We start from the raw sequence: 24,885 nt of genomic DNA on the forward strand, positions 1-24,885 counted from the left end.
AATATGGAAATGGCTTAGAAATGGTTCCAAAAAAGTGAGTGATGTTATCCCATCCTTGTGACAGGGAGGCACTGTAAGGGAGGCTTACCAAATCTGAAATAGTACAAAAGAAGCATGTCTTCTTCCTCCAAGACATAAAAGAAAACAATAGTTTGCACAAAAACAGTACAAGTTTTTTGTACTGGAGACCGCCATGGAGAGCTGCCGTTAAGATAAAATGGCCGGCGACCATCGCACTGCTGTCAGGTTATCAAGGCTCACACACCGTCTCTTGGCATACTTTCGGAAGTCCTTGTATTTATCCTCACACAATCGAGAGATGGCCTGTAAGAAGTTACATGTTCAGAATAGTCAGCTCTTTCGATGTAAGTACGTTATTAAAAATATATACTTAAATTTTCATGTTTTACGTAAAACAGGGCAAAATTCTTATTACGAAAAATAATTACAATCCAAATCTCTACTAGTTTACCAAAAAGAAAAGCAGCATTTAGATAAATCAGTTTAATCCCACATAAAAAAGCCTACCTCAAGTTTACAAGCTCTGTCTCTGCTAAGTGGCTCCAGTGGAAAGCTCAGATTATTTCCTTCTGCCAAAGAGCGCAAATCAAAATAATACTTGGCGTAGACGCTGGACGGTACGTTGATGTTGAACTGCAACAACTCTAAAAACTGGCGCTCCAGCTCATTCCTAGAAAAAGAAAGAAGCAAATTCTTTAAAGAGTATAATCTATTGTGTCGCCAACACAATGTTGTGTTGGCAAATGTATTAATGACAAAAACTTCAATTTGTGATATTTTGCAGTTAGTGTACTTGTTTGATAATATCGGAATTCAAAGACTATTTTGTCTTTCGGAAGCTGAGATTTGTGACAAAAAGTGGCATGACCATCATATGAGTCGTCGTTCCCATTAAGTTGTGAAAAGGAAGCTTACAAATTTAACAAAATGTAACATTTCTAAGAAACAGTTACACTGAGCGACAAGCAAAAAAGTACAAGCTGTAGATAATTACAATAAATTAACACAGTTATGATAAATGATGCAAATGTGACAGTTCTTTACAATTTATGGCATGTACAAAAATCATCTTTCCACACGATTTCTGAAGACATACAAATAATCTACCTTGAAACGATCTTCGTTATTACATTTTAGAAATCAAAATCACAGCAACCAATAAGCCTAGTATACATCCAAGCTGAAATTAATCTAGAATGCCTACACATATATAGATAGAAGTATTGAAAATCCTAGGCTTTATTTCAGGGACAAATCATAAAAATGTAAGACCCATTGAAGGTACAGTAGATATCCAGCTGTGGCAGAATTTCCAAGACATTTAAAAACTGTCCAAAAACAAAATATTTATCTGGAAACAGGACGGCATATTAACTGGATCGAGACTATACGAGTTATTTTAGATTCCATACACATGATGAAGGACAAAGGACACCCAGAAGCAGATACAATGACACTCACATGTCCTCCACTGTGATATCTTTCAGAATCTGGCAATAGTCCACGTTCCACACGGCTTGGTCATCCCAGACCTTGGATGCCAGAAGAATTGCACCTAGAACGATTCTCTTCCAGTTGGCTGGACAAATGTCTATCTCGGCATACGTTAACAGTCTTTCAAGGTACACCTACAGGGATCGAATAAGCAAATTGGTCATGAGACGGATGCACCGTAGAACGCTTATACACAATCAGCCCAAGATTTCCAGGTTTGCAGCCGAGCTACAAACCATTTAAAGTGGAATAGTCAGATTCCATACACCGTCTATGATCCTAATCTAATTCTTATATCTCAATAAAACGCTGGCAACTAACTTTTACTGTAAAAATTGGAAGAACAAACTCGATTTCGAGGTCTATTACATCCCAGCTCCTGTGCACATTTCCAAAGGTTAAATAGAAACAGAACCATAAATCTATAACTATTAATACACGGTGACAGCGCTTCATCAGCTCCTGGCCAGCAGCCGCTTGTGCGAGTGATTCCCAGGAGACATATTTTAACTAAAATTTCTTTTGTTAGGACTGCATTGCCCCAATTCTGTTGGACGCTTTTATCGGTCACTAAAACCTTCTATATACCACTATTGTTCCAAATAAAATCTTGGCTCTATATATCCAAACAATAAATATTAATTTCCTTTTATCAGATTGTTTAATAGCTATAGAGGGGCCGCAGCCAAAAAAAAATAAATGTATAATGATAAAACTATCTGTAGGTCTCCGGTCTCAAGACGTTCCATTCCTATTTAGTCAGCGTCTTTGTTGCGGCTCTCACGCGTTGAGTGTCTGTCCTAAATGATCTTGTCTATTCCAGTAATGAAAACGGCATCTCCCCTCTTCCCCGAGGAGCTCATTAAGTAATGCGACTGACAAAACGTAATTAATGCTGAGACGTCCGCAGTGAACGTAATGTAACCAGCAGAGGAGAATACATTGAAGTGCAGAGAGGGGTTAAAGGGCAACTGTTGCCATCACGGCTGGCAGGATAACTCATTTCATTAATTGAAGCGGCCCGTCGCTTGGGCTTTTTCTTTGTCAATCGTAATCGTTTGGGAGGTTTTTGGTTTAAAAGTGAGGGCATAACAAGCGTGACAGTGAATCGCTCCCTTCTGCGCCCCCCACATCCACGAGGCCTGACAGAGCTTAATTAGGGGTTACTAAAAAGGTATAATTCACAAGTAATCAGGCATAAATAATTGGGGTAATTTAATATTGTGGGGGGGCTACTACTCAATATTCCCAATATTTACTCCTTAGATAGGTGTTTTTAGAATGGTATTCACTGGGCATGTGCTGAATTCCTGCTCTGCTTTGTGTACACATTGGTCATTATTATTCTAGCAGCAACCCGGGAATCTGAATTTGTATATGGTGAAGCAATATATTGGGACAGAATCCCCACTACTTATGTTTTTTCTGGTATTCCCTAGATGTGCGCTTAATTCTTGCTTTGTTTTGAGCAATTGTTTTTAATCCAGGAGAACACAAATTCAAGATGGCGCACCCATAAGGAATGTAGAGCAGAAGGGGGTGTTATCAGTTAAATGGACAGTTTTGTATTAAGAAAATCCTTAAAGACTCCCTAAAAAGGTAAATAAAATGAAAAACTACACCTTTGAAATTGTTTACAACACCACAGTATAATTCTTGATGTGATTAGAATTTAAGTTTCTTTTTAAGTTCACTTTTTTGAGCAGTTATCCTTCTTTTCTGTGATTTTATTTCTGTTAGAAATACCAGATGGCTGCATGACTTCCAGAAGCTAGCGATAGATCTTGAAATGTACGCTAGCAGGCATCTAAAAGACTTTACAAAATCTGGCTTTAAAACAAATTCTAGAAAACAGACAAGTGTGTGGGAAGCATGAAAGCTATCCCAGGCTCCATAGCAAATGCATTAAGATACGGTCTATCGTGTTACATTAACCAAGTCGATATTGAATAATTATTCAAGCCTTTGGAATCAAAGGGCCCGCAGGTGCTGGAGTAAAGACATTAATCACTCTAGAAATAAGTCTTTTTAGCCAATTCAATCATAATGGGATTAAACACAAGACTATGGCAATGTATCTTACGGTTGGGGCAGAATGAGTGTGTGTATATATATATATATATATATATATATATATATATTATTATAATGTATAAAAAAAATTACACTTTTTTTAAACTATTGCATTTGAAAAGGGATTTACAACATTAGCGAGTTGAATAAAATATTCACATTTTGATTACATTGAAATTTACACATTTCTACATAAAAACAGCCCTTCCTCACGTTATCTGAAATTGCATGGAATTGAACTGAACTGAACACAGAAATTAAAGGTGCGGTTCAACTTTGACAAAATCTACTCTGTTGGATTTAAGCCCAATAAAAACTGGAAGAAAAATACTTCTCTGAGTTAGAAGAAGAAGAAAAAAAAAAGTTAGAAGGATCACAGCCCTGGGCCTGACAGCAAGCTGGGTCCCTTATAAACACAGTTATCTACTCACCAAGGTCACTATGGCACATTCTGCAGTCAGCTGAGCAGCGCTGAAGAGCGTTCGGACAAAACGATAAATATGCTTCTGTTCTGGGTCATGCTTTTCATAATCAGATGGTATTTCGGATTTCTGAAACATAAAATATTCCCAACAACGCACATCAAGAGACATAAATGTTCGCATTATCAGTATTTGCTCCAATTATTACAGAACGGGGAGTGGCATGAATCCTCTAAAATGGGATAATAAGCATTACATGGTCTTATCACAGTTGGCATGCAGCTCCAAAAATGATCAATTTAGGAAGCCAAAAAAACAATTCTACCAGCACCTTCAAAAAAGAAAGGATTGTACACATTAATTATTGGTCTAGGACTGAGGACTTCTTTCTATGGCCATAGTTGTGTTCTGGCCACCATCGATGAGGTCACAGCCCAGGGATGTAGGTACATACATGCGCAACATGTAAAATAAACAACACATGACAAGACCCCGCACAGATCCAAAATGAGACCGTAGATTATGGTGGCTACATGTGGATATTTTGGTGGCTGCATGCAAAAACACTGGTCTAGAAAAACTCCAATTCAACGTAACGGCGTTGGAGATGAATTAAAAAGTAGATTGTGAAATACTTACAGAAAGAGGGTGAAGTTTCTCATCAAAAATATCTAAAAGCAACCTCGCGTCTCCGTCTCTAGAAAAACAGAACATCTCGGATTAAGTTTCTCCAAAACATATCAGGTAGATCACTTACGCAAGTTTTTAGTTATTAAATCAAGACGTATAATCAGATTTATAATAATAAAAAAACTAACTAACTTTGCTGTTGCTTTGGCCAAGGTCTACATTCTTCAAACTTCACATAGAACTTTGATTTTAAAAAAGAGCGTGACTACATAAAAGCAGGGATTTTACGTGGAACAATCTATTTTCCAGTTTTGTCTAGTTAAATACGGTAACGTCACATTAAATATGTTTACAGACCAGACTGAACAAGATGCGGCGGCTCTTACCTGTTTCTGATGTGATAATATACGGCGAGTGCTACGCTGTAAGAAAACATAGAAAGAGAATGAAACACACGGATACCTCACATGTAACACACGCCAGCAACATATCAGTGACATATATGGGACGGGAACGTCTTGAAGGGAGCAACCAACTAAACGCTGAACCGAAGGACAAAAAAGGAATAGATTGCGAAAGAGCCGCTGCGCTGATTAACAGCAGGGACTGAAAATCTGACCTCATTCTGCATAACGCAAGGAGGTTTTACTTTACTGAGAGGGTAGTAGATACGGGATCCGGCTCCTGAATCTAAGTAGAGACCAAAGGCACAAATACACAATTGTTGTAACATTACAGCCGCGTTCTGGCAGGAGTGAACAACGCTACTAATAAAACACGGATCGCTGGTATGAAAAACACACCGCAATAAGAGGTTAATGGAACATTTGCGTACAGAACTCACGGTAACCGAGTTCTACATCGACCCTTGATCATCGAAAACTAATCTGTTTCTGCTGGCAGGAGGGGGGAAATCTGCATTCTATCAATTTTCAGAATCATCTCAAGCAATGTTCCATCTAATTTTTCTTAGTTTGTGTGCGCAGAAAATTTCTCTTGTGCAAAAAGTTTCACAGAGCAAAAATTTTGTGCGCACAATATCCGCGCCGCATAACGTTTCAAAAAAACTATTATTTTTTTGTTTTTTTGGGAAAAACTGTTGTGCGCACAATTTTTGGACGTGTGCGCTCTCTAAAAAAAGCTATGTGCGCGCGCACAAGCGCACAGCTTAGAGGGAACACTGATCTCAAGGCTTTTTCAGATCAGGGAAAGGATGGGTTCATGCTTACAGAGGCTAATTTCTGTAATCATACGGTAGATCTTTAGAACTAAAAGAAGCCATTCGCTGTATTACAAATCGGGTTCATTACCGACATCTACGTTCCGAAATGTTGGGATCTGTATGTGAAATGGACTAAGAGCATGTCTTAACTTCACTTCATCAGGGGATACAAATATTTTAATATTACTAATAAGACCTAATTGAAGGTCTTCCATGTGCCAGCACTAACCACTTGTGTACCTGAAAGCACCGGGTGCCAGACACTTAACTATCCACAGCGTGTAATGATTTAAAGGGATCTCACCCACCATTTAATTGTATACTTGAGGTTTGGTTGGCTGACCGTGCTGTCATCGAGGAATATTGTGGAACAAGAGCTATACTTTCTTCTGAGCTGTCCTGGAGGGTGCTAAAGGGTTCAGGCAGAAGAGACAATTATTGCACCAGAAATAAACAAAAATGTTCACATCAAACCAACATATACCCCATGCGTTTCACCTGTGTCTGACCAGCATGCTGGCATGGCTGTCCGAATTGCTCGGCCGCCAAAGGCAAAATAAAGCGAGGGGCCATGAAAAAAAATGGCTTGGGCCTGCAAGGGGCGGGGCGAGAACCCTAGATAAGACCAAACTGGTTGAAAACACGGCCCACCCTACGGAGCTCTGTGTGCCTCCTCCGAGAGGTGGATTGGCCATCTCCAGAGATCCAGGGCTTTATTTGTTTAATAAGTAATCAAAACACGGTTAAGCAAGAGCCAACCGAAAATTACTGGACTTTATTTTGCAAACAGTGTAATAGTTTGCAGATACAATAAGTCAATAAGTGTTACTATCGCTTGCACAGATCTGCCTTGGGGCTTCTGTGATTTTATCTGGGAACACATTCCGGCCCTAGTTTGTGATCTAAACCAGCAGGGCAGTCGCAGATGCAGTCTTTTTGCTTGCAATTACACCTCCAATGTTTTGGTGCATATAAGTTACTTACGTGATTGATATAGAGGCTCTTTCTCTTTTCTCTCACTGCAGGACAAAGAAAAGAAAAATTAATCTTTTGGTTTTGCCGTTTAAAGTTCCCTAAAAGATATTCAGGCCAAAGTTCTTGACGTGACGAAGCTCAGACAGTAAGCACCGAGACCGCCAATGCAACATTAAACTTAGAGGCAATAGAATATTCAGTCTTCTCCGCAGCAGTCTATTCTGGTCTAGGCCAACTAGGCTTAGGCCAGCAAGGGGTGACAGCCCAAGTCCAACATTAACAGGGACAGATCATCCCGTGGAACGATCATATCCCAGGGCTCGGTATGCAGGTTGAGTAGAGAACCCGCTTGGAAAAGTTAGGAGTTTAATAAATACATAAAATTATGGTTTCCTACCATCTGTTTGGGATTTACTGAGAAATATTGTGCTCGCCCTTGGATGATCAGAAGGGTTAAACTCCATATTCATATCTGGAAAAGAAAAAAAGGAGAATTTGGTCAGCTATTAGTTTAAGCACAATATTTAATATTAAATTTGAAGGACCAAAAATACCTACTGAAATATGTTTTCAAAACAAAATTAATTATTTTAATGTTGTTTTGTAAAACTGAAAGCAGGGAAAATGGTTGTGTTTGAATTATTTTATCACAGAGTCACCAAACGGGAGACTAGGGAGCTGCCAGCTGTAACAATATACACACACACACTCGATTACATGGAACCCGGCTTGGTGCCGCATCCGTCTCTAACGCAATCGTCCCCAGCCGCTAAATGGAGACCTGAGATCTCCTGTCGGTGCAAAACACTGGACGGCCACCAGAGAGAGTGCTGGGGATCTGTGCCAGAAGTGCTGTAGACACCTGCACCACCGATGGTCCACAGAGGAGAACCTCTTCTGCCAGGTAAATGCAAGGGGAAAGGGCTAATGATGATTTGCCAGACAGAGGCATATTTTGTTTATTGGAATTTATATATATATCCTTCCAGCCTCTGACCTTCAATAAACAGACTACATCCCAATTTGATATCTTTCCAACAGATAAAAAGCTCAGTTTTCCTTGGACATCAGCAATATTACCGTATTTGCTCGAGTATAAGACGAGGTTTTTTTACAAGGCAAATGCTCTGAAAAATACCCCTCCTCTTATAATCGGGGTCGTCTTATAATCAGACCTCAAATAGGTCTGACTATGAGACGACTAAGATCCAGATCCCCCGCGATGGACGCAGACAACCCCCGCTGCTAGCCACGCCTCCTTCCGGCTGCAGCGTAAGTGCGTGGGATCTACACGCTGCCCCGGCTACATGACAGGGAAGTCAGAAGCACCGGTAAGTTTGGGAGGGGGAGCGGGGGAGTATTAAATGGGGGGCATAAAGCATTTCTGGAGGCAGAGTGCTCTATTAAATGCCTTTTAACCCCCTTAATGCCACTCTGCCTCCAGAAATGCATTTTTAACCCTCTATACGCCACTCTGCCTCCTGAATGCCTTAAACCTCCCTATATGCCACTCTTCCCCATAATATGCCTTTTAACCCTCTAAATGCCAGAGTGGCATATAGGGGTATAAAGCATTTCTGGAGGCAGAGTGGCACATAGGGGGTCAAAAGGCATATCATGGGGCACAGTGGCATATAGGGTTAAAAGGCATATCATGGGGCACAGTGGCATTTAGAGGGTTAAAAGGCATATCAAGGGGCACAGTGGCATATAGGGGGTATAAGGCATTTCTGGGGCAGATGTGCATAACTGGGGGGCAGGTTGGAAAATAGAAGGAAATAAAACCGAAACATTTTTCTCAATCATAGCTTTTATTAAAAAAAAAATAGTTTAGATGAATTAACATTTACTGGTAAAACTTTTTTCCTATAGGGTCGTCTTATATTCAGGCTTTTTCTTTTTTTCCCTAAATTAATATTCAGATTTGGGGGGTCGTCTTATAATCAGGGTCGTCTCATAATCGAGCAAATACGGTATATTGCATTTCACATTTAGATTACTATCCTTCACTTCCACAAAGTGTTCTCTCTCTCCTTGTTTGCATTATCTATTTATCATTGCAATATTTTACACGTCCTCGGAGTCATGAAAATCAGAGATATGAAATTGCAAAAAAAAACAAGAAGTCATGCATTTTCTGCCCAGAGATCAGGGGAAGGCTGTCAACATTTAACCCCTTAATGACACAGCCCGTACATGTACGGGCTCAAAATGCATTGTTTTCAAAGGGGTTAACCTAGGGATATCTAAAGCAGATTTTTTATAGGTTATGCTCAATACATACATCCACACCTCTATAAATTCTGCCTGTGGAATTGCAGGTAAAATGCAAAATAATTTTCCAGTGTTGCCCTACACTAATAGCAGCTCGGGGGCAGATGATCCGCTTACCAGGCATCAGCGCCTATGGGCTCACATGCACTAGTAGTATAGCTATCTATGACCCAAATGTAGCCCCCCCTAGTGGTCGGGGTCAAATTGAATCCTAGGAATTCCACGGCTGTGAACATTTGTGAAACGGACACATTATGTAGAGTACAGAATACATCGGCAGTACGAGTAGAGTAACATCACTTGGCTTCCAAATGGATTCTCTGCTGTCTTAATTAAATATGCACTTGGCTGCCCTCAAAACCAATGTCAAACAAGACCACTTTATGTTGAATAAAATCAGATATACTCATTCCTCGCTACAAATTATCCCACGGCTTGTTATTGCAATTTAGTTCAAGCTAAAGTATCTTTGAAATGACATTACAGTCTTAAACTAAATAAGAGCAATAAGTTACTTTCCTTGTACATCTGTTCCAGCATAATAGGCAGAATCAAGAGCTCTTTTGATATGACCATCCCTTTCACCTAAAAACTGAAGGCAACTCTTGCTGCTTTTATCGCCAAAAAAAGGGGTCAACAAAGGTTTCCCTGATCGATGGATTCAAAACAAACAAGGATATATATATATATATATTTTTTTTTTTTTAAACTACGATCCTATCTATTTGAAAGTGTTCCAATCGGTAGAAACAAGATACATTAGTGCTATGGGATACCTCCTAAGATCTGGGCATCCTCAGAGCAGGGGTCAACGTTGGTTTGGATCTATATAAAACCCTAAAATTATATAAAAATACACGCTAACACTATGGGCACAGACACTGAATCTGGCACTACAATACAGTAGACATACCCACTCTGGCACTATACATTTACAAAAACACGCCGACTCCAGCACTATACATACACACAGATACTACAGTATACACACACCGACTCCAGCACTATACATATATCACACATACACACAGATACTACAGTATACACACACACTGACTCCAGCACTATACATATATCACACATACACACAGATACTACAGTATACACACACTGACTCCAGCACTATACATATATCACACAGATACTACAGTATACACACACTGACTCCAGCACTATACATATATCACACATACACACAGATACTACAGTATACACACACTGACTCCAGCACTATACATATATCACACATACACACAGATACTACAGTATACACACACTGACTCCAGCACTATACATATATCACACATACACACAGATACTACAGTATACACACACTGACTCCAGCACTATACATATATCACACATACACACTGATACTACAGTATACACACACTGACTGCAGCACTATACATACACACACACTCACAGACACTACAGTATACACACACTGACTCCAGCACTATACATATATCACACATACACACAGATACTACAGTATACACACACTGACTCCAGCACTATACATATATCACACATACACACTGATACTACAGTATACACACACTGACTCCAGCACTATACATATATCACACATACACACAGATACTACAGTATACACACACTGACTCCAGCACTATACATATATCACACATACACACAGATACTACAGTATACACACACTGACTGCAGCACTATACATATATCACACATACACACAGATACTACAGTATACACACACTGACTCCAGCACTATACATATATCACACATACACACAGATACTACAGTATACACACACTGACTCCAGCACTATACATACACACACACTCACAGACACTACACTCCCCCCTCACTTGCCATGCGACTGCCTATCTCTTGCCACTGTAAATTCACACACTATGCTTTACTGCGGGCGCACATTGACACAAGCCACATGAGGCACCCAGTGGCGTGACGTTGCCTGCATCATGTGATCCTGCTGGGCATCCGCTACATGATGGCAGCCCTGCAAATCACTGGGACACAGAAAGTGGTTTCCATTTGCCATGGTGACCCGGCGCCAGGGGTTTCTCGAGCCCCGGAACACAAAAGTCACTGAACTTAACTTGTTTGATCAAAAAATTGGAACTGTGTGGGGTATTACTTTTAATAACTCCCTATACAGCAGTTTGCCAGCTTTTTAGCATACCTGTTCTAAAACACATTTTTGGGTATTCATCTAACCAGACTAATTCCTCACAAAAAGCTAACAAGTAGCAGCTAACGGGAAGCGGTGGGTTTGCTGCAAGTTGGCAGTAGCAGGACCCCCTGTTAACTAGAGAAGAGGGCAATATATTAATCCTGAGGGTGTATAGCAGGTGGATTGATGTCCTCTCCTCCGACTGAGCCATATTCCAGCACCAGCCGGCCCACTTCTGGCCCACTCCTTCCCACCTCTTCTGATACCTCCAACACAGGTGTTGGTGGGTATGATTCTGGGCACCATTCAGAGATAAAGTGTCCAGATATTATAACTGCAAACCTGACTAGCATTTGCCCATCTTGATACATATTTTATAGACAGATGTAATATCAACTATACTCCTCCACGGCAAAAATCACAAAAGAAAAAAGTAACATTTAATTTAAAAAAAAAAATAAAAAACCTAACTCCTATTCTAAAAAAACAAATTACTTTATAAAAAGAATATATTAAATTGCCGAGTGTCTGGAGGAGAGCGATGATTATAATTTAAATGGCACAGTTGAATAACCGAAAGATTGTTTGTTCTGATGGAGAGCCGCCTCGGACGGCAAACAAATAAATGCTAATTACCCCTCCTTGTGCAATATTATCCACCCATTCAATCGCCAGTGATAATCACATCTCCCCCGGGACAGGTTCATTGTATTATCAAAGGATTTTCTTCCAAAGAGCCTCGCGCCCAGCCATAATCCTGCTTCACATGTTTTGATCCACCGCATTCTGTCAATTAAAATACAATATCGCTGCGACTCCTTCGGGAACGCGGAAGAGGTAGCCTCAGACAAGAGCAAGTAAATATCAACAGGACAACGAGCTTATTCTTGGTTTAATTTAATTTAAAGTATTAAAATAATTTGCAGGTGACCTGAAACATTTTGCACATGAAGAACCCAAACCAAGTGAGCTTTTCATGCAAGGGCTGAGCTGGCCAGACCCGTAAAGAGTACACAATGGGGTCTATATTATAACAAAATCATATGCCGTGTACATAGGGTTTAGCTTGATATTTAGTTACATGCTAGGCACGTATATTATACCAAACATAATAAAGCGGTTAAAAATGACTCAAGAAATCTTAGATTTGAAATGCGTTATGCGGGGTTTGCTCAGCATGAGAAACCTGTCTGCGAAGTTGGGAAAATAGAAACACTTTATCTTACAGCTCCTCACACAAATAATTCTGAGCGGTATGACACATGCACATAGATTGTTTGTTCTTATTTAAAGCTGATCTGTCGTATTACCGCTCTATACACTAAACGAACCTATGCGAACCTTGTGCGATTAGATCCCCTTCTCAGGATCTGCAATATTATCCCCACGTGGTAAATTGCTGATTGTTGTGGGTTGGTTCAGCCAGGCTTTGTATGGACGAGGTGAGCAGAATGGACAGATATGCCCCAATTTGAAATATAATTTTCCTTGGGGTTAAGTTTATACTGAATAGCTAATATCTATACTATATATTATTCTGCAGACTAGTATAGTTTAAGAAATTAAATTTAGTTATGCTAAAAAGCTGGGAATGCTTACCCTTTTTTCACTATTTAGGTTTTATTTTATGTTATTTTTGCATTCTGATTTAAAAAAAAACAAAAAACAAACAAAAAAAAAAAACACTAACCACAATTTATAATGATTTCATTTAAAATCAGCGGCTCTGTTGTGAAACACTGAAGGCAGTGACAACGTATGCTTGGAAATGGGGCATGTAATGTATTGAAAATTCATATGATATGTAGTAGGTACTTTCGTCTTTTTTTGTATTTTTGGGAGAATGGGAGATTTTCAATCTTCACAGTTTGACTAGTGCGCCAATCTAATCTAATAAAAATGAATAAAATAAAAAAATCAGACGTTTTGCCAATTATTTTATTCTTAAAGGGGACTCGCTATTTTTCTTTTAGTTAGGCCTCATTTATATTGCCATTATCTAACATGCTATGTGAAGCAGAAGAGCATGAACACTTATGTTAATTTTTGCGTCGGTGGCCCTTAGTTCCTGTTTCTCTGTGCGATTTCCCCGCAATAAATCTCATGTTCGCTACGGTTGTGTGTCATTTTTCCTAGATAGAAGTTCTAGCGTGAGCTGAAACCATACCCGGGTAACATTACATGATAATGAGGTATAACCATTTACATGATTACATTCTGTGATGTAGCCAAAGCCCAGTTCCGATCTCCAAGAGAAGGACTAGCCTCTAAAATAACAGAGGATCATAGACCCCTGTCCATTTACACAGTTTCCCTCCACACTGTACGGCGGCCCGAGAAAACCTGAAAGTGATTAACATGGAGCTAAGTTCCTCTAAACCTATGTTGAAGATAAGCACAGTTATTGCATGGCCCTGGTTAACAAGGCACTAGATACGGTCAAACAATAAAACATTTTAGTGGAGACTTCTGGTTCTAAAGGATCAAGCGTGGGGACAATTTAATGTTACTAAACACACATTCACAGAAGAGAGAAATGAGAGTGCCCGCTTGCATGGCCCTCTTGCATCAGTTTGTCTGTCGTTGACATACACAATGTGTAATTATGTGTAATATCAGAACGGACGAATTACAGACGGTTAGGAACGTCACGGCTATTAGAAACGTCACGCAACATTTTATAATTTGAGATATGGTGTAGGCATCTTGTGACAGGGTGCACAGAAGGGTTGTAAAGGTATTTAGAGACCTACATACCTGGATCAGCTTCTTTTTTTCTGTGTGGGGTAGAGGCAGGTAACCCACTCCACTGGCCTATTCCCTTCTAATTAGAGGGCGTTTGGGCCACCCCTAAATCTTACTACCTTTGCCCTATGCTTAGCTAATCCCACCCATGCTCTTGGCTAGCCCCACTTCTTTATTAAGCTACTCTCCTATAAAAAAAAAAAAAAAAAAAAAAAAAAAGAGAGCTGTGGGCATTTGGTGATATCATGTATGACACCTAGGAAAGGATGAGGACATCGTGTCGAGTTTACCAAGGGATAAGTTGATCCAAGATGGTAAAATTGACCCATCTATATCCACGATAAAGTTGGAAGCGACAGGGGGGTAGTTTGAAGGGACAGAGGGGGGAAGTTTGTAGGGGCAGAGGGGGGTAGTTTGAAGGGGCAGAGGGGGGGTTAAGTGAGGGGGGCGCCAGAGGAGTAGTTCGCACAGGGCGCCTGAACACCGAAGGCCGGCTCTGATCCCGAGGTGAGAAAGAACAACGTTCACCTATTCAATACTCTACCCTGAGAATCCACCCCACAATTTAACACAAATAGACAAAAGGAGATGCTAAAGTGTTCCTGCTCATCAATGTACCAATTCCTACTCGCTTCTTTGGATTTTAGATATTTGGATTATTTGATGCAAGTCTTGATTTTTGTGAATAAAATTAAAAAAATACCTGGTTGTAAAATATGTCATTGTTTAAGTGGCACACGTCTAAATCCCACACATTTTTTCCCCATGCCCCAATACGCTAGTAGTGCAGCCACGTTAATCACACAAATGTAGTAGGGAAAAACATATTTTTTAGGTCAAAATTAGTCAACATTGGGTATTAGAAGGATCACTACAGACTCAACTGCCTTTATTTTCATAGCTCGCTAAATCCGCCTCTGACAATCACAGGCCTCGGGGATGTTTGAGTTATGCATGAAGTGTAATCTCGTAAAAGTTTTGTTTACAGCTCTGATTGGCGGAAAGCAAAGCCTTTCTTTGTAAAGATTTAAAAACAATGTCACAGATGATCTAGTGTTTCTCAAATCTTTTCCTCCACCGAAAGGTAAACAGAGTTTTCCCTTAAAGGAAACATATATAATTTATAATATATGGTGCTTTACTTCCATCGTTATTTAGAGGGAATAGCAAAGACCAGACTGCTCGTTTAAATTGATCTTTAATGAAGTTAGCACTGGCTACCTGTTCTGTAGAAGTTTCTTCAAAACAAATAATGGAGTTTATTCACTAAAGTGAGAGTTGGGAAGAGTATTGTGGGAGAGTTGTAGCGTTAATCTCGATGAAGGGCCAACACTGGCAAGTTTTTCCAATTCCAAGGGCTGCACTAGCCCTGTACAATGTATAATTCAACAAGCGATGATAATTCTTGCTGTCATGACTTCACATTACGCAGGGTCAAGCGCTGTCTTTCCGAAACAGAAGCTCATTGGAGTTGGACCTTCATAACGTATGGTGAAGCCAAGAAGTTGAAACGTTCCTGCATGCTTTCTTATTACGTCTCCCTTTAGTGAATAGATCAGATTATATCAGGTGCTATGTGCAAGTAACTACTTCTGGGTTAAATGCGTAGTTCTTCAACGAGCGAGCAGAATGCTTGGTTGTATAGCGAGGGGTATTAGCAGTAGAAAGAGGGAAGAGCTTGTGCCGTTGTACAGAGGATCGCTGAGACCTCACTTGGAGTATTGTGTACAGTAATGGAGACCGGATCTCCAGAAGGATATAGAAATGTTGGAGAAAGTTTAGCGAAGGGCGACTAAAATGGTTAAAGGATCTTTACATATACAGCCTGGAAGAAAGATGTGACAGACGGGGGCTATGATAGAAACATTTAAATACTTAAACAGAGTCAACACAATAAAGGAAGAGAGTTTATTTAAAAGAAAAAATACTACCACAACAAGAGGACATAGTCTTAAGCTAGAGGAGCAAAGGTTGAAAGGCAACATCAAGAAATATTATTGTACAGAAGGGGTAGTGGACTCATGGGATGGCCTTCCAGCAGAAGTGGTAGATGTTAATACAGTAAAGACATTTAAGCAAGCATGGGGGGTAGGCAGTAAAGCTAAGCTAGATATGATAGATAAGGCCAGGGACTAAGGAAAGTACTCAGAGGTTGGGCAGACTGGATGGGCCAAATGGTTCTTATCTGCCGTAATTTCTATGATTCCTACTCATTATCTCTGCCCTGTGAAGTTGCTGATTGCTGTTGAATGGTTCAGGCAGCCTTTGTGGGGTGAGTAGAACGGAGTGAATTCAGAACTGGAAATAAATCTTTTTTTGGTTCTTACATATATCACAGTTAATTCCCAACTATCTTTTTGTATTTGCAGTAATATTATATTGATGACTGCATTCAAAATCCTATAATTGGTTACAAAACCAAACATATAGTTAAAAATAAAACGGTATTTTTGCACTTCAGCTCAGGTGCACAGATTCCAGCAGTAACAGCAGCGGCTGTGACATCATAGCTCTGTGATGCAATAAAGGCGAAGCTGCGTGTATCTGTGCAGGACACAGGCTCAGATCACCACTTTGCTGGATCGATAGACGAAGCAAAATGTTGCTGATCTTTATATTATTTGTGCTGTTGCCGGACGTTTGCCCCGCTCCGCTGCCTGCTGGTCGGAATGATGATGATGACGGCAAGCTGCTAACGATTGTCACTGTACCAAAAGAGCTGCCGAAGAACAGCCGGGACGGCTTGGATATGAAATGGATTGCTATTATCGGATTAGCGGTAGTTCTATCACTTTGCCTGTGCTGCTGCCTGCTTGGATTCCTTATCTACAGATATAGAAACCGCAAACCTGAGGAAAAGGGCAGCCTGCGCCAGACCTAGGAAAGATCCGGACCAAGAATATTCCAGTTCTTACTGTCTGTGTCCATTAAATAATAAATATGTTGCACTTACAACTTCAAAACTTTTTTACTCTGTTGTGTATGTGTTATATAATAAAATTATATGATCATTATATATATATATATATATATATATACACTGTATATTATCAGAAAAGGTCTGCATGATCTAAACTGCAATCTCTGAGTTTAGATCCCAATGTTGTTGAATGGATCAGAAAACAGAGGGTTGTAGTGAATGGCGGATATTCGGAGCGAGGTGTTGTTACCAGTGGGGTACCGCAGGGATCTGTACCCGGACCCATTCTCCAATTTGCAACAGGGTTGACGTTCCTGGAGGGAGAAGCCAAATGATTTGGGTAAACAGGAAAAATGGTCAGAGCTGTGGCAATTGGCATTTAATGCGGATAAATGCAAAGTAATGCATCTGGGGAATAAAAACCTGAGAGCAGAGTATAGAATATTTGGTACGGTCCTAACCTCAACGAGCGAGGAAAGGGATTTAGGGGTAATTATTTCTGAGGATTTAAAGGTAGGCAGACAATGCAGTAGAGCAGCAGGTAACGCTAGCAGAATGCTTGGTTGTATAGCGAGAGGTATTAGCAGTAGAAAGAGGGAAGAGCTCATGCCGTTGTACAGAGGACCGCTGAGACCTCCACTTGGAGTATTGTGTACAGTAATGGATACCGGATCACCAGAAGGATATAGAAATGTTGGAAAAAGTTCAGGGAAGGGCGACTCAAATGGTTTATGGATTACAGGATAAACCTGGACCAGGACAGGTTAAAGGATCTTAACCTCTATAGCCTGGAAGAAAGACGTGACGGGGGCGGATATGATAGAAACATTTAAATACTTAAAGGAAATCAACAAGGTAAAGGAAGAGAGTTTATTTAAAAGGAGAAATACTACCACAACAAGATGACATAGTCATAAGCTAGAGGGGCAAAGGTTTAATGGTAACATCAGAAAATATTACTTTACGGAAAGGGTAGTGGACGCGTGGAATAGCCTTCCAGCAGAAGTGGTAGATGTTAATACAGTAAAGGCATTTAAGCAAGCATGGGATAGGCATAAGGCCAAGCTAGATATAGGATAAGGGCAGGTACAAAAGGAAAGTGCTCAGAGGTTGGGCAGACTGGATGGGCCTACTGGTTCTTATCTGCCGTCACTTTCTATGTTCTTTAATTCAGTAGAATACTACACCCTGGATAACAGAGTCTGGAGAGCATTCACATCAGGCAGATGGAGGTCAAATGCCTCTCTTCAAAATCGTGCGAGTCATAGGGCATATATTCAACATTTCCCTTTCGCCCTTCAGCGGATTCACTGGTCAACCTTCAGCCCACCAACAGTGCTCTCCGATGAACAGGAGTAACGGTTGACAGCTCTTGACATGAAGTCAAATATTCCAGCAGAACTTTGGTAGTTGGATGAATAATTCAACATGTACGCAACTTCTCATTCCTTTCATCTATTTGTTTGACAGGAGAAAATTGTTTGACAATTCAGATTTGATATTTGTCCAAACCTATTGTTTGCACTCGTGTGAGCTACCTGCAGATGAGAGATTACAGGCTTCGTTTACAATACCCAAATACTGGCCCTGTACGTCGGATTCTAGAGGCTCTCCAGAGAATTTGGCAGGACGTCACATCGCCTTAACATTCCATATGTTTACTTCTCCACCTCTGACATAGGTCGTAGGGGAGTCTGTGTTTATCCCGGGTCTATCAAAATATTGATGAAAAAGTCATTTCTTTCAGCTACAATGGTTGTCTCGTTAAAGAAGTGATTTGTCAGTAGTCATACGTAATTAAAATGACATTATTGGAACATACATTAAAAAGTTAGGAAAATATTTTTTTTGTTCATCTGCAGCTCTCTATCTGATCAAAAAAAATGGGATCATGCAGGCAAAAATCACTTTAAAGTCACTTTTTAAAGTTGATGTTTTTGAGGGCATTGTGTGTTTATAACAGTGGCCTGCTGTAATTGTTTTATTACATAGAGGCGATCTGTATATATTGTTTTTTACTTGTTAATCAAATCACAGGACTCAAGTCTCCTTTCCATCTTATAAACACTTTGGCTAAATCAGCTTATTCAGGTGTGTAACGCAAAGATCCGTGAGTCAATAGGAACCCACAGGACACAATGAGGGTTCTATACAAGATGAACACATCTATACATGGACAATGGAGTAAAAATACGCCCATAATACAGAGGCTTACATATGATGTAAGGAAGTTTTACTTTACTGAGAGGGTGGTAGATAAAAAGTGCCGGAAAAAGTGGTAGAGGCCAATACAGTGAAGGAATTTAAATAGGCATAGAATAGGCATATAGCACTTGAATCTAAGCAGTTAAAACTGGTGGCAGTTTGTATGGACCAAGTTGCATTCGTTCTTCTACATTGCCCCCTGTATTTTTAAATATTCCAAAGAAAGCTTGTTGTTGGCCATGGCGCTAGTCAGCGATAACTAAAAGAGGACTTGAAATGTTTTTCAATAACCACAGTTTTTGTAACTCGTTATTATAGATCTAGCCTTAATTAACACAAACTCAGAGTTTTCAATATGTTTTTTTTGCTTTGTTAAATAGACTGTCATATCTGTCATTTTGTTACTCTCTACATTCAGAGTTCAGCAGACTGCCCCTCACCGCCCATATCAGAGCATGAGAGAGCAGCAAAAGGAACCCATAAAGAAATGGGTATTTGTAAATACCCCACTACCATACATTAAACAGCTACAATACATCCTCTGGAGCCGCAAGTTATGTTCAGACTGTTCTCAGAAACCCATACCAAAAAAAGTTTGAGAATGGCTGAATGTAATCTCACGAGATCCAGACGTGGACCTCTTTGATCACTTATGCCTAGAAGGATACCAACAGGACCTCACTGACAAGGCCGATGAAGGCTTGGTTATTGGTTCCAGTGTGTAGAGAAAATTTGCACCCCAAATTTTGCCTCTGGACTACCTGTGTGTGCAGGATCAGACTGATACGTTACTGGACATTTTCCTCTTTGTAATGGCACAAGTTACCTAAAACTCCTGAGCGGTAGTGCAGGCATTTGGCTGAGATGTTCTCAAACTCTTTTGTATGCGTGTTCTCAGGAGCAAGATGATTATTTCTTCAAGTTACTTTTCCTTTTCCAAAGGGTACCTTACTTTTAATGGTGCACGCACCTATTTTTTTTTTTTTATATCCAGTAGTTCACTGTGCATAAAGTTTTTACTATGTTTATACGTGAAACAATCCATGTTTTTTGTCCTTCGTGCTAACATTCTAGTGAAAGGTCACAGCCGTGTTGCAAATCATACATTGAGAACACATAAAAGATATTCCTATACCAACATCTCTTATTAGCCAAAAAAAAAGAATTTGTGGACAATTCGGTTGAACTTATACAGCCAATACGACGAAACGTTACAGTTAGAGTCCTTTATTTAGTAATTATTGTAGAGCATTAAAAGGATTCTCAGCGTGGTGGTTTTATACATTGGGAACAACGTTTTATACAAGCTAAAGCTACCATTTAAGTAGTCCCAAGCAAATAAACAGCACTGCCATATTCCTAGCTCTGCCAAGACCCATGTGTATAACTACGAGTTACGACATAGTAATTACTCCTGTATTGCCATCCAAGCTCCATACTGTAAGCCACAAAGCGCGTTTCTGCACATTGTAACCAGAATTACTTATGTTACAGATATTGGGTATGTTCAGGAATTATAAAAGAATTCTAAAGCACTAAAAGGACACTTTATGCAGAATCCCGTGGTCCCGAGTACTTATTTACGGAATACAAAGAACCTGGACCTTTGCGAGATGCTCAACGCTTTCTAAAATCCTACATTTTAAAGGAACAGTTCTGCCCAAAATGTATTTTATAAATTTCGTTTACCCTTTGTTGACTGATCCTTTAAACCCCAGTGTTGCAAACCCTCATTTAAACCTAGAAGAATGCTTTAGAAAAGTTTTCAGAAATATTTTAAAAGGCAAAATAGTAAGATTTGTAAAGTCATAAAGGTTTGATGTAAAAGTAGAAGCTGCGGTAGTATCCACATTAAAGAAAAGCACACAATTTTATAAACGTTTTATGCATTTTCTACCAAAGTTTTCCAATACAGATAATAAGGAAATTCAATTAATTTATTTCTTATCCCTGGAGATTAGGTTACATGCCACAAAAAAAAACAACGAAAAAAAACTCTATTGCCCTGTACGTCACCTTCTTTTGGAGTGGGGGGGGGGGGCATGGATGGAGAGCTATTAAGAAAAGAAAAAAACATTTCCATTACTCTCTTAATTTTCCCAAATTGCTTTAACTGCTGAGGAGGGCATTTCAAGCCCCACCAATTCCTTCTGGGATACGGTTAAAACCACTTATGTTTAATAAATGAACACTTATTGATCTTTTCAGCTTCAAACATCACAACAAAACACATTACAGCTTACATAAAAATGGTTACAAAAGGAAACACCCGAGAGTGAACGTCAATCCATAAAGAAATTTGAGTATAATGGATTACCCCAAGCTAGCATCCGGACCCAAAGTCTACTTTTGATGTACCCCGAAAGGTTGACAGGGAGTACCCTTAATTCTTTAAAGCGATCAATTTTGGCACTTTATACTGTTTTCTGAAAGTCACAGAAGAAGTGTTAGCGTGATTAGGTACGTGTGCAGGTTACAGCCCAATGCCTTGAAACTTGTATCATGGTGGCTGCCTAATAAAGTAGCCAAATGGAGAGTTGGCAGGAGAGTTTGCGTGAGGGTTATGGTAGCAGCTCTCTACTACACTATTCATTACGAAGAGCTAACATGGTCTGTTCTTCTAGCAGGAAGGGGTGAGCTGGCCCTGCATAACGCAGGTCTCCACAAATTAGGTTTGGATTTGGGAGCCAGCTTTTTTTTTTTCTACATGTTTTTATTTGCAAAATTAAATTATGTTTATTAGGGCAATATAACACGTGAGTGCTTATAAATATGTAATCATTTTATAGATTAGCACACGTTATATGGACACCTGTCTGCTACCTGCTGCAGCTGCCGCTCTACCGCAGCGGGGTCACATAACACGGGCCTTAGATGCCGTGCATCCTTCGCAGCAACCCCTGCAGCTTCCTGAGCACCAGGAAGTAATTGGCGCCATGGCGACCTAGTGCCTGGGAAGCAGCTTGGCTCCAGTGGGTGCCGAGGTGGGTGCCACGGGTTAACGTATTGCCCGATATTATTCTAGAAGCAGCACAGGAATCTGTATATATTCATTTTATACTTTTTAGGTTGTGCGTTGCTCAATTTGGTATAATATATATATATATATATTTTTTTTTTATTATTATTATTTTTTATTATTATTATTAATTTTTTTTTATTTTTTTTTTACGATGGCAGCCCTGAGTTTTTAACTCCTTGAAAGTGGTTTCTAGTCACCATGGCGACCCGGCACCTAGAGTTTGTCAAGCCCTGGCAAGGAGGCTCTGGAGACATCTTCCCGATTTAGCTATACATTATACAGGGCTAATCTTCTCCTACAGCAGAGGCTCACTGGGGTTAGCATTTCATAATAAAGTCAACCATCCTTCTGGTCATTAGCATGGTGACACCATAACGAATGCACTTTTTAAGAAATAACTTTTTTTTTTTTTTTTTTTTTTTAAAGCCAGCAGTCCTAAAAAGCAACATGGAGGACCTAGACAGGAATGAGAAAGCTTTGCGTCTTCGGTAACAAACACAAGTGACTCATCGTAGGAAAATGTATACAATTTTACAATCTCTCAGGGGATTGACTGGGATACGCGACAAAGAAAGTGAAAATGCAGAGTGACTAAAGTGCATCAGCAGCGGGGGTTTGTTACATCAGTAAAAGCCAGGTGAGCAGAACGGGGGCCGCGTTCAAAGTCGCAACGTGTCTTTCAGAATTACAATGTAACAACATTACCAGGTAACCCGTTCAGCTCGAAATAAATATCAGTAGGGGAAAACTCTAGAGAAAAAGAACTCAATATAAGTGTTATATATATATATATATATATATATATATATATATATATATTCAGCTTGCAATCATATATTTTGTAGCCATGTTAAACAATGTAGAGCATAAACCTTACTTTATTTTTTTGTTACGCTAGAGATCAGTATAAAATATCAAAACAAATAATAGATGACGTTGGTGAAATCTTACGAGCTGTTGCAATATGGTTAGGAAACCTCTTTCCCTAAAGGGGATATAATGTATCAAAATAAAATCTGAAAAAAAGGAGATAAAGCAGACAGCCCTTATTTTTCAACATCGCTAAACACATCTGATCGCATAGACTATACCAGATTAGCGCCTATTCAAAAGGAGAATTCTTATACAATGTCCAGTTCATTGGCACTTTTTGCCTCTGTATCCGGGATATTTTAAGAGTATCTGCTCCATATGATTAATCCGTGTTAAGAAATCATTGTATGTTAGATGTTGGTGTTTCTGTTATCCTGTTGATGTATAGATACCATGTTTACACGCTATGCAGTTTTGTTAAATGGGGACCCCGACAACACCCTTTCCTGAGATTCATTCTTCTGAGAACCAGGAAGCGTCTGGAGGCTTCGCGAAGCATCAGGATCAGATACAGACCTCCGCTGACGGAAATGTATGCTTTTCTGTTCGTCTATATGGCTAGGGCAAGATATTTTCATCAATTCATTTTCATATAAACCAATAAATCGCTTTTTATGAATAAATTCCTATTTTAACCAGATATTGGTATCTTATTTATATACATTTGATATTCTGCAGTTCTTCACAATGAGAACTATACATACCATCGCATTTAAAAGAGAAGTAGTTACAAGAAAGGAATTTCCGTAGGAAATCTTACAATCTAAAGATAGATCAAATCGTGCGGATACGAGAAATTGCAAGCAGCTGATGCTTTGTAGCTTTCAAACAACAAAATTCTCCAAAATGCATCGGGAAGGGGCATCAGGGTTATTAACGAGAACCTCTCCATGCTATCGGCATAGCATTACAGGGAAAGAACCGGAAAACACGTCATCACTACAACCTACATACATACGTGTGCAAAAATACAAGAGAAAAATACCTAGCTTATGAAACGATACATGTGAACGAGCACACTGTTCCTACGCTATATAAATTCAAAGTATATAAATGGTTATCATATGCAAAGGGTTAAGCGATATTGTTCTTCTACCTGGTGCATATCCAAAGTTTAATCATTTACAAGGACCAAGCCAGCATGTATTCACAAGAAAAACGTGAAATAAACCTCAAATCACGTGTAGTGTATATAACAAATGATATAATACTTCCCTGATAAGACTGCAGCAACCCAAAAAAACGACACTCCTCCTCAGGGTGTGAAAATCTCAACAGACCGAACAAGAATGGGGCGCAAATACATATGAGGAAAAAAAAACAACATAAAACAGATAGTGTAGAGTGTAAAACCAATAATGTGTGTGAATTTAATATTGCACTCACAGGAGAAATGGATGATTCAAGCCCATCTATGTTGAATGCAATATATTCTTTAATATTCTTTGTAGATTCTAAAAAATAAACTTGAAATAGTGCAGTATCCGAGAGACTGTTAAAATAGCCAGCAGAAAATCCACTCACATTTTGTTTGTGCACCAAAGTGCTTGAAGAGTGTCAATAACAAAGTCCACCGGTTTATAGATGTAAAATCGTCCAAGAAAAATACTTCTAAACGCGTTTCGCCGACCTGGCTTCTTCAGTAGAAGTATAATCCATAAAATAGGTCAATGATCGTCTCATTCGTTTATTTTTTTATATAGAAACTTCCGTGTATGCGTCATCTCACGTCGTCCGTTGGCGTCATCTCGCGTCGTCCACCCTCGTCGTTCCGCCGTATATTAGTATTTATTGTTATTTTTCGCTTTCAGTACGTCACCACGCACCCTCGC

General features: G+C 39.6%; 1 protein-coding gene across 2 annotated transcripts in view; it reads right to left on the reverse strand.

Moving 5' to 3' along the window:
• Positions 1–207: 207 nt before the first annotated feature.
• LOC149287174 (cyclin-Y-like) overlaps positions 208–24,885 on the reverse strand; it is a 43,075-nt gene continuing 18,397 nt past the window's right edge. Inside the window, exons 2-10 of one of the 2 annotated variants that reach the window (XM_089493164.1) lie at positions 7,235–7,309; positions 6,847–6,881; positions 6,171–6,271; positions 5,027–5,062; positions 4,650–4,707; positions 4,020–4,139; positions 1,483–1,649; positions 529–691; positions 208–324 (exon numbers count right to left, since the gene is read on the reverse strand). In XM_089493164.1, coding sequence (XP_089349290.1) covers positions 208–324; positions 529–691; positions 1,483–1,649; positions 4,020–4,139; positions 4,650–4,707; positions 5,027–5,062; positions 6,171–6,271; positions 6,847–6,881; positions 7,235–7,309 — 872 coding nt within the window. The remainder of the gene's footprint in view (positions 325–528; positions 692–1,482; positions 1,650–4,019; positions 4,140–4,649; positions 4,708–5,026; positions 5,063–6,170; positions 6,272–6,846; positions 6,882–7,234; positions 7,310–24,885) is intronic. The other variant, XM_089493165.1, reaches the window with a different exon arrangement.

This window comes from Sceloporus occidentalis, unplaced genomic scaffold (assembly GCF_023333645.1).
Source record: "Sceloporus occidentalis isolate IW3139 unplaced genomic scaffold, rSceOcc1.0.p SCAF_63, whole genome shotgun sequence".
Lineage (NCBI taxonomy): Eukaryota > Metazoa > Chordata > Lepidosauria > Squamata > Phrynosomatidae > Sceloporus > Sceloporus occidentalis.